The sequence below is a fragment of the Passer domesticus genome, chromosome 30 (assembly GCF_036417665.1).
Source record: "Passer domesticus isolate bPasDom1 chromosome 30, bPasDom1.hap1, whole genome shotgun sequence".
NCBI lineage: Eukaryota > Metazoa > Chordata > Aves > Passeriformes > Passeridae > Passer > Passer domesticus.
In genome coordinates this window covers 2,706,584-2,723,163 of record NC_087503.1, presented here as the reverse complement: position 1 = coordinate 2,723,163, position 16,580 = coordinate 2,706,584, and the positions used below count along the sequence as shown (strand labels likewise).

Sequence of the window (16,580 nt, the reverse complement as noted above, 5' to 3'; positions counted from 1 at the left end):
CTCCCCACCTTCCCTGTGGCCACAGACTGTCAATGAGGGGCTGCGCTTTCAGCGGCTTTAAAGGAACTAAAGGATCTCCCAGCACAGTTTTCTGCAGAGATGCCCGTTTGTTGCCTTCTCTGGAGCTGCAGCAGCAATGTCTGTGTGCAGAGCTGGGGGCAGATCAGTGCTGGCACAGCAGCTGTGCCCAGCAGCAGCAGCAGCACTTGGTGTTGGCAGTGCTGCTGCCGTGGCCCTGCCCCGCTGCCCTGGTGGCCCTGGTGTTGCTGCAGGGCCTGAGTGCTCTCGGGGCCGGGCACAGTCCTGGGGGTGGCAGTGCCGAGGCTGCAGCAGGGACAGGCCATGGGCACTGCTGGGGCAGCGCTGACGCCTCAGGCCAGGGCCTGGGGGCTGCAGGCTCCTTGCCCAGGCTCTCTCAAGAACACGGCCAGCCCAATGCTCAGCACAGAAAAGCCCCAGGGTGAGCAGCCCCAGGCTGGCCGTGGGCAGGCTGGGGGTAAACAGCATGGCTGGGGCTCTGCAAGGGCTCTGGGGGAGACGGGAAGGAGCAGCAGAGCAGGGGCTGATCCATCCCCAGGGTGCTGCACAGCCCAGGGCAGCGTCCCAGAGCGTCCTGATGGAGCTGCCAACAACATCCCCCCTCTGCAGCCCTGGCCTCTCCCCCAGCTCACACAGGTGCCGCATCCTTGCAGGCACAGCCACGGCAGCACTGGCTCAGGAGCCCCTGTTTGCATTGCACAGAGCAGGCACGAGCACCTCCATGCTGCTGCTGTGGGGAAATGAACCTGAGGGAGCACAAATGGCATCAGCCCCTGGGGCCAGCAAGGGAAAGCACTCAGCTCTGTCCTGGCCTCTGCAGTCAGCCAGAAAGTTTGTTCCCATCAGCTGGGAGTTTCCTGTGCCACTGCAGATGCTATTGCTCAGAGCCAGGCCTGACTGGCAGCCACCCCCAAACTGCCCTGAGCATTTTTGTTTACATCACCTTTGCTTTCTTCATGTTCCCTGCTACAAATTTCTTCCTGTTGTCCAGCCCTGTTCCCTCCCCTGCCAACAGCCCATCCCTATTTGCCCTTTCCTCTCTGACCCCACTCCCCATTGCAGTTCCTGACTTGGCACCATGGGAACGTCCCTTGGGCAGCAGGATCATCCTCCAAGTGCTGCAGGAATTGTCTGCAGGCTCCTGCAGTGTCTTGTGCTGCTCCCTTGCCAGAGGCTCCCCAGGCCAGGGGGGCACATCTGGGCTGCTGTGTCTGCCTGTGGGGCTCCCTGTTGTGGGCAATGAGGAGGAGCTGCAGAGGCTCTGCAGGACTGACACGGGTTTTGGGGCTGGCAGGAGAAGCTGAGGCACCTGGGCTGCTGCAGCTTCTGAAGAGGAGGCCAGGGCTCATCCTGCAACTGCTCCAAGAGTGGTTTCAGAGAATTCCAGAACCAGCACGGATGGAAAAGTCCTTGGAAATCATCAAGTCCAACCTGTGCCCTGACACTGCCTTGTCTCTCCTGAGCCTCCTCTTCTCCAGGATAAACAACCCCAGCTCCCTCAGCCGCTCCTCACAGGATTTGTGTTCCAGATCCCTCACCAGCTTTGTTGCCCTTCTCTGGACACACTCCAGCCCCTCCATGCCCATCCTAAATTGGGGGGCCCAGAACTGGACACAGCACTCGAGGTGCTGCCCAACCAGTGCTGAGCACAGGGGGAAGAATCACTGCCCTGCTCCTGCTGGCCACACCATTCCTGATCCAGGCCAGGAGCCACTGGCCTTCTTGGCCACCTGGGCACACTGCTGCCTCATGTCCGGCCTGCTGTCCATCAGTCCCTGCAGGTCCCTTTCTGCCTGGCTGCTCTCCAGCCTCTCTGTCCCCAGCCTGTAGTGCTGCAGGGGTTGTTGTGACCAAAGTGCAGGACCCAGCACTGGGACTTGTTAAACCTCACCTTGCTGGATTTGGGCCCTGGATCCAGCCTGTCCAGGGCCCTGTGCAGAGCCCTCCTACCGTCCAGCACATCCACACTCACACTGAGCTTGGTGTCATCTGCAAATTTGCTGATGCTGGACTCATTCCCCTCATCCAGATCATCAATGCAGATATTGAAATCCACACTGGCTGGCTCTGATCCCTCAGCCATCCTGTGGGTGCCCTGTGATGGCTCTCAGGGTGATCTGTTCCATAACCTTGCCAGGCACCCAGGTCAGGCTGACAGGCCTGGAGTTCCCCAGATCCTCCTTCCAGCCCTTCTTGGGGATGGGCTCACACTGACACCTCCAGTCCTCTGGATCCTCCCTGCTGACCCAGGACTGATGGTAAATGATGGAGAGCAGCTTGGGGAGCTCATCCACCAGCTCCCTCATTCCCCTAGGATGGGTCCTATCCTATCCCACACACCTTTGAGCATCTGAGTGGCTCAGCAGGTCAGCAACTGCTTCCTCCTGGTTTCCAGGGGGCTGTTCTGCTCCCTGTGCCTATTCACCAGCTCAGTAGGACATTGGTCCTGAAGACAACCTGTCTTATGGTTCAAAACAGAGGCAAAGAAGGTGTTCAGTACCTCAGTCTTTCCTCATCTTTAGTAACCATATCTCCCCCTGCATCCAATAATGATGCAGATTGTCCTTGTCCCCACCTTTTGCAAATCATGTATTCATAAAAACATTTTTATAATCCTTCACAGAAGCAACCAGGTTAAGCCCCACTTCAGCTTTCACCTCTGTAATTTTCTTTCCCATGACCTAACGACATCCTTAAACAATTCCTGAGTTTCCTGCTCCTCTGTCCAAAGGTGATGTGTCCTCTTTTATCCCCTGAGTTCTTGTTAAAGCCCATGCCCAGCCAGGCCAATTATTGTCCTTGCTGGCTCATTTTTTGTCACATAGGGACAGCCTGTTCCTGTGCCTTCAAGGTTTTGTTCGTGACATATGTCCATTCTTTTCTGAACAACTTTGCTTTAAAGGGCTTCTTCCCTTTAAAATTCAGTACCTGATTCAGAATATCCCAGATCTGCATCCTGAATAGGCTCAAGTCTGATCTCTGTATGTCCAGTGTAGAATTTTTGTTGATACCCCTCCTTCTTTCACAGAATATTGAAAACTTGATTGTTTTATGGTCACTTTGCTCCAGACAACCTCTGACCAGCACTTCTCCCACCAGCCCTTCTCTGTTTGTGACCAGCAGCAGACAGAGCTTTCCTTGGGAGTGGGGATTGCAGCACAGCTCCCCAAAGTGCAGCTTGGAAGGTTCAGCCTGGAGCCTAGGAGAAAGCAAAGTCCCTGCCAGGGTAGAATTGTGGTACTCGAGGTGTGGCAGCGTGAGGCTGGGCCATGGCCGGCTCTGTGTGCCAGGAGCCGGCAGCGCTGGGTGCAGGGAGCCCAGGGAGGGCACAGAAACGCTGGCTGAGAAATGCTGGGGCACAGCGAGATGGGCGAGTGCAGCCGGCCAGGGCACAGGAGCAGCACGCACAGGGGGCACAGCCTGCAGGACAGATGGCCGAGGGCTGGGCAGGGCTGGCAGGGCCACAGGCACCCAGGCCTTTGTGCCCTGGGCTCGGGCAGCGCCTCTGGAGGCCCCACAGCAGGAACTTTCCTGGCAGGGGCTGCACTTTGGCTCTCCCTCGGCCTCCCTGGCCAGGCTGGCAGGGGCTGCAGCTTTATGGCATTTGTCCTTGCTGCCCCTGACATCCCCCTGCCCCACAGAGAGCCCCGAGCCACCCGTGAGGGACAGGCCCTGCTGGCCCAGGCTGGGCTCAGGGCTTGGCCTTTCTGCTTCCCCCAGCCCGCCCAGGCCTTGCTCAGCATTGCAGTTCCCTGCCCAGAGCCTTGGGCTCCCTGCACTCCTGGCCTCAAGGATCTACTCACAGCAGTCGCTGGGGAGCCTTTGGCTCTCCCTGCCCTCACTGGGGCCCAGCCATGCTCCAAGGCACTTGGAGTTTTGCTACTGACTCCTTGAACAGCTTCTTCATCCTTCCCTCAGTGCCTGAGGCTCCTGGACCCAGCCCCAAATCCACTGTGGGGCTGATTAAAACACAGAAAGCCCTCAGGAGCTCTTTGTCTCCCTTCAATTGTCTTCTGGTCTCCAGGGCTTGTGCAGTGATTGGAGTCAGTTTGGAGTTCTGTTAAGGAGGAAGATGTCAATGTGCACCAAACACATGATGTTTGGATTTAATCATATGGGTGGTTTTCTATTTTTCAGTTCAGAAAAGAGGTGATAGAAGCATTCCCGAAGTGATCTTGATGCTGAATGTCTCCTTAGGAGGTCTGGGCACGGAGAAGAACAAGCCCCTTTTGGGCTGACCCTGTTTGTACAGCCTGCTGCTCACCCCAGCCTCACCATGTCTGACATGGCCCACCTGGGACTGACATCCTAAAGCATGCAAAAATGTTGCTGTAATTTATTATTTTATTTTATTCTGTATCAATTTTTTGGTGTTATTATTTAACTACGTATATATTTATTATATTCATTTCTATTTATAATAATAACATTGTTTTTTCTTACCTAGTTTTTATGTTGTGAAATACAAAGCTATGTTTTGTGTCAGGTACATACAGGCAACCTGTGTACCTGTGATTGGGATATGTGTGGAAACTGATCATGGGACAGTTACAAAGACAATTCTAATAAATAACTGAGGAAGTAAAGCATGGAAGAAGGCCTTTGAACCTATCCTTTGTTCGCAATTAACCTTTATAACTCTTCAGTTGATTTAGGAGCATTCGAATTAAAGCTTTAAGGATGTTGCTGCTTGACAGGAACTTTCTGCTTCTAGCTAAAATGAGTTTTGCAATAATAACCTTTTGAAGTATCATTTTAGAATATTGCTTGTAGTAAGGATCTTTGGAACTGTAGCTTTAGAATATATCAAAAGGAAACATGCTTATCTCAACACCTTAACAAAACAGTGAAAAGCAGCTTGAGAAAGGAAGATGAACATCAACTCTATCAAGGACTGATAGTTTCAACAAAGGGAAGCTGGACATCACTGTTATGAGATTTACAGTCCTTGCAATTAAAAGGTGGACCCACATCTGGAATCTGGACCTCACCAGCTGGGAGACTTCTTTCTTCTTTCGGAAGCTGGACCCCACCATACGGGGATACTCTTTTCTGGGATACATCCTGAGAAAAACTAAATCACAATAGTGTATAGAATTGTGACATAAAAATTGGGAACAGAAACTGCTGAGAAAGCTTATGAGTACCCCTATAAATATCTGTAAGCCCCAACTATCGGCGTGCAGTTGGAGGGAAAATTTTCCCCACTGTACCCAGCGCTGTATTGCTCATACTTTACCATATTAATTAATAGATTGATTGAATATTGGCCTCGTCAAGCTTCTCATTTATAACATTTCACATCCTTTTCTCTTGGATGCAGTTGGCAAACTTTCTCATGCTGGCTGCTCAAGGGCAGTGTGCTTCTGCTATCAGGCACGTACACAGAGTGTTTGCAAGCATGCTTCTAAATCCACAGAATGTCCATTGTTTTGCCTGCAGGGCTGTGCACATAGGCCACAGTGTCTGCCCAAAATGCTCTCTAACAGGGAAGTCTTTTCCTGAACTAGTAGGGGGAGGGGCTGCTTGAACTTGCTTTCTAGACGGACCCTTTTGGAGGTTTCCTCCCAAAATTTGCCCTAAACCAGCACAATCCGTTAAAATGAAAACTTCACCAGTAGCACAATTCTACAGCCCACCAGCAAAAACAAAGGATGTGTAAAGTTCTCCAAACATTTGTCCTGCTTTGCTGCAAAAGTCATGCTGCACACACAGTGCAGTGTGGAAAGCCAAGAGAAGCTGCAGCTGGTGGCAAATCTTGGGACACAAGCTTGACCTTGTTCTCCATGAAAGGTTCTTGAGAAGAGCAGACAGGAGAAGATTCCTGGAAAACTGAAACAGCTTTCCAGAAGTGAAATGAAAGTGAGAGAAACATTCCAAGAAGTTTTCCTCCATTTATTTCTAGTCTGCCCTTTCCCATGTTGCACTACTTCTCTATCCCATTCATTCCAAATGCACCTCACCTCTTAAGATCGGTGACTTATCATGTTTTAGACACTCTAAAATACCATGAGACACACAACAGTTTTCCTTCCCCTGTTTTTACTGGAAAGCAACACTGCAGATGTAAGTGCAGTGCTTGGGTCAGGCAGGAATCCTACACCAAGGGAATGTGCCCCGACAGTGCTTGACCCGCAGCAAGGACAATGCACAGCAGCGATTGAGGGGATTCCTCTGCCAGCGTGCAGGAGTCAGGGCTCTGCAGCTGGGCTCGACACTGCCAAGTTCCCGTGTTTGGACAGACTAAGGGGCTGTCCCGGGGCGCGCGGGGCTCGCCCGTGGGGCTCGTGGGGCTCGAGCGGGGAACGGACACGCGGACAAACGGCCCCGGGGCTTCAGTTGCAGCGGCGGCAGCAGCAGCGGCGGCAGCAAAAGCAGCGCAAGCAGAGAATCTAAAACACTCTTTATCTTTCTCTTTTTCTCTCTTTCTCGCCCTTTCCCGCTGACGAGCACCCTTCCCTCCGCGTCGATTTCCCGGCGTCCCTCTCCTCTCCTCTCCCCGCCTCCCTCTCCCCGTGCCGGGCCGGGCCATGCCCCCGGCCCGCCCCCGGCCCCGGGCGGGGCTGCCCCGTGCCCGCCCCTGGCCGTCCCGCCGCCGCCTGGCCTCAGCCCGGCTCTGGCCGTGCTGGCGCTGGCGCTGCTGGGCGGGCGTCAATGCCTGGGGCTGGGGCGGCATCGCCGGCTTTTGGCTCCGCCTGGCCCGAGCCCGGTCCCAGCCCCGACGCAGGGTCCAGTCCCGGCCCCGGCCCCGGCCCCGGTCCCGGCTCCTCCCGGGGCCCGCGGAGGACACAGGCGGCGCAGCCGCTCCCGCCGCCTCCGCTGCGGCTTCCCCGGCCCGAGCTCCGCCGCTCGGCAGCGCAGCCGCCGGGGCGGGTGGGGATGCCCGGCCCGGGGCGGGTGAGGGGCGCTCGGGGGCCGTTGCTGGCCCCGGGCCGAGCGCTGACAGCCGCGTCCCGCCCGCAGGGAAGGCGCAGGAGGCCCTGCAGGAGCGCTACCGCCTGGGTTCCCTGCTGGGGCGCGGCGGATTCGGCAGCGTCTGCTCGGCGACGCGGCTCTCGGACGGCGCCCCGGTGAGCGGCGGGGCCGGCGGCGGGCGGAGAGGGAAGAGGGAGACAAGGACGAGAATGTCGGAGCGCAGTGGGAAGGGCGTTGAGCTCAGCCCGCTGCTCCCCTTGCTCGCAGGTGGCCATCAAACGCGTGCCGCGGGATCGCATCCGGCACTGGGGCGAGCTGGTGAGTGAGCGGGGCCAGCGGCAGAAGCCGGGCCGTGCCGGGCGGCGAGGAGCCGGGGCCCGGCATGGTGGAAGCTGCCGGGAGCCCTGTGGGGAGAGCGGGCGTGGGCTGAGCAGGGCATGCAGAGCATCCCGGGCTGGCTGAGGAGTCCCAGAGCCCTGGCACGGCCTCAGCTCCACTGACGGCATCGCGCTCCTCCCGCAGCCCGACGGCACCAGCGCGCCCCTGGAGATCGTGCTGCTGGCCAAGGTGTCCTGTGGGTGTGCTGGTGTCATTCAGCTGCTGGAGTGGCTTGAGCTCCCCGACAGCTTCTTGCTGGTGATGGAGCGTCCAGAGCGGTGCCAGGAGCTCTCGGATTTCCTGGTGGAGCGGAGGTTCCTGCCGGAGGAGGAGGCGCGGGGGCTGTTCCGCCAGGTGCTGGAGGCCGTGCAGCACTGCACCAGCTGCGGGGTCCTGCACAGGGACATCAAGCCCGAGAACATCCTGCTCGACCTGGCCAGTGGGCAGCTGAAACTGATTGACTTTGGCTGTGGCGCCTTCCTCCAAGACACAGCCTACACCCAGTTTGCAGGTGAGCCCTCGCAGGGGATGCTCCTGGGCATCTCATGGCCCAGCCTGGGTGTAGCACCGGGGCTTCCCCCTACTGCAGCTGGGATGGGATTAATGCTGGAGCCAAGTTGATTTGGTTGGGGTGTGAGGGGGGCCAGCTCCCAGCCCTGCTGACAGCCTTCAGTACCCACTGTGGCCTGGGCTGGGGCTGGAGCTGGTGCAGCCAGCCCGACAAAAACCCCCATGGGGGTAGTGGAGAGGGGGGTCTGAACTCATGCCCTGGATGGTTTGGTGTACAGGGGAGGAGGGGCTTGGACTGCTCCACTCACCTTGTTTGCCTTGGCTTATTAACATTTTTTGGGGGCCCATGCAGGCAGAGAGGAGGGTGGGTTTTCTCCACCAGTGGGTGGGTTTTTCCTTTGTGTGTCATGGTTGGGCTTTCCCAGGGTTTCTGCTGCCCTCTTCCAGCACCAGTGGCTTCTTTTCCAGCCCCGAGTTTGTACACAAGTCCCAGGTGATGGTGAGAAGGCAGCGGTCACCCCGTGTGCTGCTGGAGCAGCCCCCACATGCCCGGGGATGCTGGGGCCAGGCTCTGGGAGCAGCAGCATCCCCCTGAAGAGCTCTGTCTGTGTTCCACAGGAACCCTGGCCTACAGCCCTCCAGAGTGGACCCAGCACCAAAGCTACCATGGCGAGGCAGCAACGATCTGGTCCCTGGGCCTCCTGCTGTACCAGCTGGTCGTGGGGAAGCACCCGTTCAGGAGGGGCCAGGAGATCATCTGGGGGCGCATCTTGTTCCCAGCACGGCTCTCTCAAGGTGGATCCTCATCTCTGGGCACAGGGGGAATACCAATGCTGGGAGACAGCAGCGGGCTGATGGGCATCCTGCTCTGGCAGCTGCTGAGGAGGTGGCACATGTCCTGCTCTCCTCCAAACAGAGAATCCATGGGGAAGTTTAGGCCCAGCTCTGGGCACATCCAGTATGGCCTGGGCACAGGAACAGGGGGGCAACTTCTCCAACTGCATGGTGATTTCTGGTTTGTCTCCCCAGAGTGCCAAGATGTCATTAAGAGGTGTTTGTCCATGCAGCCCTCGGACAGGCCATCATTAGAAGAGCTTTTCTGCCATCCTTGGGTGCAGGGTGCTCCTCGGCCCTAGAAGATGGGAGAGATCCATGTGCACAGTTGGATCCAGGGGCCTGGCAGGTACCAGCTCCACACATCTCTTGGCACTCAGTGGCAAAGCAAACCAGACTGGTTTTGTCCTGCCTGTAGCTCTGAGCAGGGGTCAGCAGAAGGGAACAAGCAGCTCTTGGGCGGGAGCTGAGCTGGAGATCTGGTGTGGCAAGCACTGGTGGCCACCATCCCCCCGGTTTGTTTGGCTGGTTCATGGATGGCTGGGGCCCTGGGCAGAGCCCTGACAGCCTGGTCTGTTCCCAGGGAAGGAGAAGGAGCTCCTGGAGAAGCTGTACCAGGTGGGGCTGCTGCTGGAGACAGCAAGGACAACCTCAAGGACGACAGTCTCTTCCTTGGCCTGGCCAGCTGAAGAAGATGGACTTGGATTCTGGCACCTTCTCTGAAGACACACTCCACACCCAATTTGCAGGTGAGTTCCACAGCCAGGGGGATGCTCCCAGATCTGGGCATGGCACAGCCTGGCTGGGCACCAAAGGTTCCCCCTTTGCTGGGGGGGATGCAACGAATTCTTCATTCAGCTCCCCAGCTGCTTTCTGGCTCTGGGCAGCTGCTGAGGGCTACATGTGCCGTGGCTGGCTGCAGGCTGGGCACATGTCCTGCCCTCCTGCCCTGCTCCCAAAGACAGCATTGATGGGCAGCTCTGGGCACAGCCAGCACGGCCTGAGCACCACGGGCAGCTGGGACAAGGGGACAGGAACCTTCAGCTGACGGGCAGTTTCTGGTTTCTCTCCTTGCAGCCGGGCTCTGCGGGTGCTGAGGCTGCTCTGGGCTCTGCCAGGGCTCTGCTGGGCTCAGCCCTGGGCACAGCTGGGCTGGCTCTGCCCTCACATTGCTCTGACAGCTTTGCATCAGACAAGCCCGTTCCGAGCACAGCGCCTGAGCTTTCTGCTTTGGCAGGTGAGTGAGACTCTCCTGCAGGCCCAGAGATTGCAGCTGGGGACACACATCCAATTGGCAAGAACGCAAACTCTCCACAGTCCCAGCTGAATGCCTGGATCTCCAAAGGATGTTTCATCTGTCACACTCTTCTTTCCTTTTTGGCTTTTTCTTCCTCTAGAGGTGCCACAAGTGGGCCAAAGCTGGCGAGTGGGCCGTGTCCCTGAGGCAGTGCAGTCTGGAGCTGATGGATGGAGAATTGCCTTTCTGCACTCCCAAACCAGAGGAAAAATCTGTAAGTGGGACTTTGTGTCTTTAAGAAACCCCTGACAGTTTCAAAGGGAATGTGCAGCTCATTCACAGGGTGAGAAGGAAGGGCATCTTCTGAAGGGTTTGGGGTTTGACAGAGGTTATATTCCCAGTGCTGCTTGGAGCTGGAAGGGCACAAAGCAATTTCCCATTGCTTCAACCACAATTTAAAATAACAATGTTGGAAACAAAGCCCAAAAACTTTTTAAAAAGGCTGCTGAGGTCAGTAAGATGGATCCATGCCATCAGCACATTCACAAAGTAATGTATGAAAAAAATAACTGAGTTTTCTTCTTCAAAAGATCATTTGCCTCTTAATACAAAGTCACAAAAGATTTTTCACTGCACACTTGGGTTTTGTTTTTATCTTTATAATTTTACCAATTTTTTTTTTTCCTTATAACAGAAAACATGCTGTAAAAAAAGAGTGTCCTTTGCTCCTGGTTCCCATGCGGAGCAGCTCCCTTCCTGCTGGCTGAGCTGCTCAGGCAGAGCCCGGCAGCTCCTGGCCATGCAGGGCTGAGGCTTTTCCCCACTGCTGGGCACAGACTGATGGAGCAGCACTGCTGAACACGGGCACACCCAGAGGGACCAAGAGCAGCTGCCTTTGCCCACCTGAGGCTCCAAGGCCCAAACTCTGAGCAGCCAGGGCTGGAAGAGACTCGCAGGCTCCCTGGTGGCTGTGCTGCCCCACTTGTGCCCGGCCCAGCTCTGCATGAGGCAGAGGGAGAACAAGGGGCAGCTCCCTCTCAGCCCAGCCCAGGGACCCCTGCAGCCCCAGGGCTTGGGGCACTGTCAGCACCTGCTGCTCCAGCCACCACTCCTGCTGACCCTGACAGCAACACCCAAACTGGGGCTGATCCCAAGGGAGCAGCAGCAGGGCCTGGATCTGATCCCTGACTCTGGGCCAGGGCTGGACAAATGACCCCACAGCAGCAGCAGCACATGGAGCTGACATTCAGCACAGCCCTTGCCACTCTTCCCTCCCGTGTGCAGTGGTGTCACAGCAGCCTGAGGCACCTGGGAGCCCCCAGTGCCAGCAGGGACTTGAGATGGCAGCCCTGGGCTCCTGGAGGTTGTGCAAGGAATGCAGCTGGGAACTCCCTGTCCATGGGGAGCTTCCAGATGGAAAGGGCTGCTGTGTCCAGGCAGCTCCAAGGGCAGAGAAAGGAGGGTCTCGACCACTGGATCTGTGCCAGTCTTACAGTCCTGGGCAGCAGCCACTGAGCCCTGGGGGAGCAGAGGGCACAGCAAGAGGGACAAAGCCAGGCAAGGTCAGAGACTGGAGAGAGCCAGACCTGGGAGCAGGAACAGCTGCTCCATTGCACTCTTGGAGAAAGCTCTTGGCTGGTTTAAAGCACTGAACAGCATGAAGTGCAGAGAGGAGGCCACAGCAAACAATGCTCCTGTTTCCACACCCTCTCCTCTCTGTGTCCCAGAAGAAACTGGACTGTATTCATCTCTCCGAGTCGTCTCATTCAACATGAGCAGCTTAGCACCAGGAGCTGAAGGAACTGCCACCATAGGCCACAGGAGCTGAGCAAGAGGGAACTTTTGGAGCAAAGTAATGCTGCTCAAATAGACCTAGCTGAATGCAGCAGATATACTAATGGAATCACAGCATCCTTTCTGTTGGAAAAGACCTCTGAGCTCATCAAGTCCAGCCGGTCACCCAGCAGTGCCAAGCCCAGCACTAAACCACGTCCCTGAAGTGCCAAGGCCTGAACAGCAGGCCCTGAGCCAAAGGTGACTTCTGGATGAACCTTCCAACCAAAGGTTATCTTTGTATCTGCTCACTGATGAAATATGCATGGCCATTAGCACTGTGATAGATGTAGCCACTCCTTAGTGACACACGTATTGATCTTTTTGTATTGGCAAGCCAGACAAGGCCATGAAATCTGACATCTGGCCTTGTTTAGGGATGAAGGATCAAAGTCAGCTCCTTTGGTTCCTCCTTGAGCCCTGGCCAGGCTTTGGGAGGAACCCAAGAGGAGGATGAAAGCAGATGTTCCCACACTAGAAGTGCTGTCAGTTTGTTCATTCAGAACTGTCAGAGCTGGGCCCTCTCACAGCGAGGTTGGAGCCTCAGCTGTGGCTGGAGGCACCTGCAGGAATTCCCAGTGTCCAGGAGTGGCTCTGCAGTCCTTGGCTATGACAGCTTCCCCCTGCTGCTGTGTGGATCTGGGGGATGGTGAAGTCTGAGGGACACTGGTGCTGGATCTTTCTTAATCACTGCTGCAATCTTTGGTGCTGATGATTGGGTGCATTGCTGAGCTGCTCCTTTTGTGATTCTTTGCTGCTTTGAGCTGCAGTAAATGACACTGATTCCTTCAGTTGGAGTCTGTGTCTTTGGTGCTGACCCTGCCCACTGGTAAAACAAAACTGGCAGAGTCTGGCCAGATCACAGCAAAATGTCACTTGTTAAATGTAAATGTGAGGAATCAGTGGCATCAGAAATTCCCAGATGGGAAGCCCTTCCCTGGAGTTGGCTGGCTCTGGAGTGGGCTGAGGTCGCAGCACTGTGTGAGCAGTGGGGCAGTTGGTTAAAAGAAGCTGAACCCCTGGATGTCTTAAAATGTATCCAAAAATTGCATATGGAAAAGGAAAAGAACTTGTGGGTTTGGGCAGACAAAGATGAATTTGTTAACAGTACATTGAAAACAGCACCTTCAGAAGGAACAATTCTTGTTGGAATGCTCCCACATGGAGCAACAGAAGAAGGTTTTAATCTTGAGCTCCGATGCATTTGTGCAAGTGAAATATTAATATCATAAATAACTATGTACATATTTATAGTATAATCAGGGCTTAATATATATTGATATATATTGATATATATTTTATATGTATGTCTATACCTATCTAGCTATATCTATATTTCTATATCGATATTTATATCTACGTATAAAATTGTAATAATGTGAAATAGTGCTGACAATACTAATTTGGTAGCTTTGGCTGCTCAGGGATGTAACTCTAAATACTCTACAGAAAAGGATTGGCCAGGACCCTAATGTCAGAGGTAAACTTTGTGAGATTGTATACAATGAAAAAAGGAGGAGGGGATGAAATTGGCTATTTTTACAGGGTTTGCTGATGCTGTGATTCAGAGTGCTTTGTCTGTTACTGTGGAAAATACCGTGATTAAGACTGCTGGGTTTTTCATGTAACAGACTATCCTCAAGCTGCAGGATTTGTTGAACAGGTGAAGGGGTTGTTAAAAGAGCAGTTGAAAAAATGAGGAGATGGGAACCTGTCCCCATGGAGAACCCATCTCCCAGATGTGCTCCATACCCTTAACAATGGCCCACTGGGGAAATGGAAACCCCCTGCCTGTGCACAGCTGCACCCAATTTGCAACTACAACCATGAACGGTGAGGCTTGCACTGCCTGGGAAATTGTTGTGGGTGTGATGGCCCCTGGCAGGGCCAGCCCAGAGGCTGCAGGGCTGGACCTTCATGCATTGCCATTAATTAGGATAAATCCAAAGCAAATGAAAGCTATCTATAGTGAGACAGGAATTCTGATTCCTCCAGGACACCTTGGTTTGGTAACTGCTCATTTGGAGCTTGGCCTTGCAAAATGTTCATGTCATGGCAGGAGGAAAGGAGGAATTGATGCTGAATATAAAGGAGAAATTACAGTAATTCTGTTAAACAATTGTCAATAAGATTGGGTTATTCAACCCCATGACAGGGTAGCACGATTATTGATATTGCAATTTTAAGCACGATTGTGAAAAAAGGAGATCCACCTCCAGTCATTACCATTTGTGGAGATAAAGGGTTTGGATGCAGCAGTCCTAACAATGGAGCCAGAGTGTGGGCCCGGAGGCCAAAAGGCCCTCCTGAGGCAGCTGAAGGAACAGCTCCTAGGAAAGACAACATTGAATCCTGAAACCTGGCCAGGAACAATGGGAATATGTCCCTGCAGCCAAGTATTCTGTGTGAGAACAAGTAGGTATTACAGGATACTGTTTTACACATCCTGCCAGACCAAATCTCCCTGTTTGCCCCAATGGCCCCTTTGGAAAATGCTCTGATCCACGGGGCTCCATGTGGAGGCTGCTGTGACACTGAGGGACTTGCACACAAATTCCATCTAGGAGCCTGGGTGCCCTCAGGGACTGGGACCCGGCCCCCTTCCAGCCCAAGGGGAAAAGGCCCCACCAAGCCTTGTTAGCCACAGACACCGTGCTAAAGCTGAACAGCAAAGGACCTTGGGGGCATTATTCTGAAATTAACACGGTGCCACCTCCATGGACGACCGAATTATTGTTCCTAACCCAAATGAGACCGAGGAAAAAGAATGAATAACCGTGTCACTGAAGTACTGCTGATGTCTGCAAGTTGTATCTTGATAGTCAGCCAGAATCTTTGTTTGCCACAAACACCTTTAGAGTTTCACCAAGGATTAGTCATTAAATTCTTGAGAATGCTAAGATCAAAGTATCCAAAATACTCAATGTAATTAATTCCTGGATATGCTCTCAACCAATGTTGGGAGGAATGGGGCTCCCTTGGAGGGCCCAGGGAAGAGCCCTGCATCCATCAGCAGCCCACAGTGGGAAACAGGAAATCAGACCTTTGGTACTGAGAATGGAAGCTGCTGGCTGTGTGGAGACTGCCCATAAATAGCTTCCTAAAGGATGGTTTGGGTCCTGTTTCCAGGCAATGCTGATGCCTCCCTTGAGGGTCCTTCAGCAACAATCACAAGGAAGAGTTGGGGCCAAGAGAACATTTTCCACCCAAGGGGTGCATTTGGTCTCAGAAAACCAAAAGATTCTGGTTCAACCTGTGTCCCATGTGTACTACCCCATTCTGCAGATTTTACAGTAATGAGCTAAATCAATTATTAGAAGAAATAGCAAATGCTGCTGTTAAAATGTCCAATCTCACATCCCAGGAGCTCCAACAAACACAAATGGGGCTCTACAGAAACACACAGACTGGGATTATCTGCTTGCTGGCCAGCGAGGAACCTGGGCTCTCATGGGACAGGAATGTTGCACTGCTCTCAGTGATGGGTTTGAAGGCCAACAGTCAGGAATCAGCTTGACAGAAAAGGCAGTAGAAGAGTGGCAGAAAGAAGAAAATTTTTCTTGGTGGCATTGGCTTCATGGCTGCCAAATTGGAGGCTACTGTGAAATTAATTTTTGGCAGTGTCGCGTCATTGCAATATGAGCACTTGGTGTGTTATGATTTCATTTTAGAGTTGTTGTGGCACTTTGTGCTGGAAACGGAGTACTGAGTCTTGTCTAAAAAGAGACACAGTCTCAAGAAAAAAGGGACATTTGATAAAATAATGGAGAATAGCAACTAATTAGGGATGTTTTAAATGGAAGGCAAATTATAGCTCTGAGTAATGAACTTGAACAACACTTAATTGAAGAACAAGAGCTGATGTCTTTATGCCTAATAGCTAAATCTAAACTCTGTTATCCAAAGAATTGTTATGAAGGTTGCAGTTCATCATCTGTAAGTCAAAGCACTGATTGATGTCCGGAGGCCTCAACACCAGGTCCTGTATGTGGCCTGAACAACAGGCCCTGAGGCAAAGCTGAGCTCTAGATGAAACTTCCAACCAAAGCTTATCTTTGTATCTGCTCATTAATGAATCTTTATTAGCAATATTATCTCTATCTGTTCATTGGTGAAATGTGGATTTACCTTTCTGTATTTAAAAATCAGACAAGGCCCCATCTGGCCCTGGCCAGGCTTTGGGAGGAACCCAAGAGGAGGATGAAACCAGATGAACCAGATGTTCCCACACTAGAAGTGCTGTCAGTTTGTTCATTCAGCACTGTCAGAGCTGGGCCCTCTCACAGCGAGGTTGGAGCCTCAGCTGTGGCTGGAGGCACCTGCAGGAATTCCCAGTGTCCAGGAGTGGCTCTGCAGCCCTTGGCTGGGACAGCTTCCCCCTGCTGCTGTGTGGATCTGGGGGATGGTAAAGGCTGAGCGTAAGTGGTGCTGGATCTTTCTTAATCACTGCAGGCAATCTTTTATCTTTGGTGCTGATGATTGGGTGCATTTCTGAGCTGCTCCTATTGTAATTATTTTCAAATAATTATGTGCTTTACATTTGTAATTTTTGCAGATTTACCTTATATAAATGACACAATTCCTTCAGTTGGTGTCTGTGTCTTTGGTGCTGACCCTACCCACTGGCAAAACTGACCCTGTGGGCTCCACAGAACCAAGGGGCCCTTGTGACACTGCAGGGCCTCGTGTGACCTGGGGACCATGGTGACCCTGTGGGGCTTTATGGAACCAAGGGGCCATTGTGACACTGGGGCCTCATGGAACCACGGAGTGTATTCTGACACTGCGGGGGGACTCATGGCGACAAGGGTCCATTGTTTTCCTCTTCCTGGCA

General features: G+C 53.5%; 2 protein-coding genes across 2 annotated transcripts in view; one reads left to right on the top strand and one right to left on the bottom strand.

Annotated features, from left to right (window-relative positions):
- Positions 1 to 16,580, bottom strand: part of LOC135287569 (zinc finger protein 271-like) — a 351,290-nt gene that overhangs the window by 289,843 nt on the left and 44,867 nt on the right. The gene's annotated exons all lie outside the window — the stretch shown is intronic.
- On the top strand, positions 6,694 to 16,333 carry LOC135287525 (serine/threonine-protein kinase pim-1-like). The gene is made up of 10 exons (XM_064400818.1): positions 6,694 to 6,936; positions 7,008 to 7,109; positions 7,222 to 7,272; positions 7,477 to 7,843; positions 8,461 to 8,637; positions 8,872 to 9,025; positions 9,260 to 9,425; positions 9,754 to 9,913; positions 10,074 to 10,187; positions 10,608 to 16,333. The coding sequence occupies exons 1-6, from the start codon at positions 6,694 to 6,696 to the stop codon at positions 8,976 to 8,978; spliced, it is 1,047 nt and encodes a 348-aa protein (XP_064256888.1). The 3' UTR covers positions 8,979 to 9,025; positions 9,260 to 9,425; positions 9,754 to 9,913; positions 10,074 to 10,187; positions 10,608 to 16,333.

Bases quoted from the DNA above. Each gene is read 5' to 3' on its own strand.
- LOC135287525 (XM_064400818.1), top strand. From the start codon at position 6,694: ATGCCTGGGGCTGGGGCGGCATCGCCGGCTTTTGGCTCCGCCTGGCCC. The intron at 7,110-7,221 runs GTGAGCGGCGGG...CCTTGCTCGCAG, and splicing joins GGCTCTCGGACGGCGCCCCG to GTGGCCATCAAACGCGTGCC. The intron at 8,638-8,871 runs GTGGATCCTCAT...TTGTCTCCCCAG, and splicing joins CCCAGCACGGCTCTCTCAAG to AGTGCCAAGATGTCATTAAG.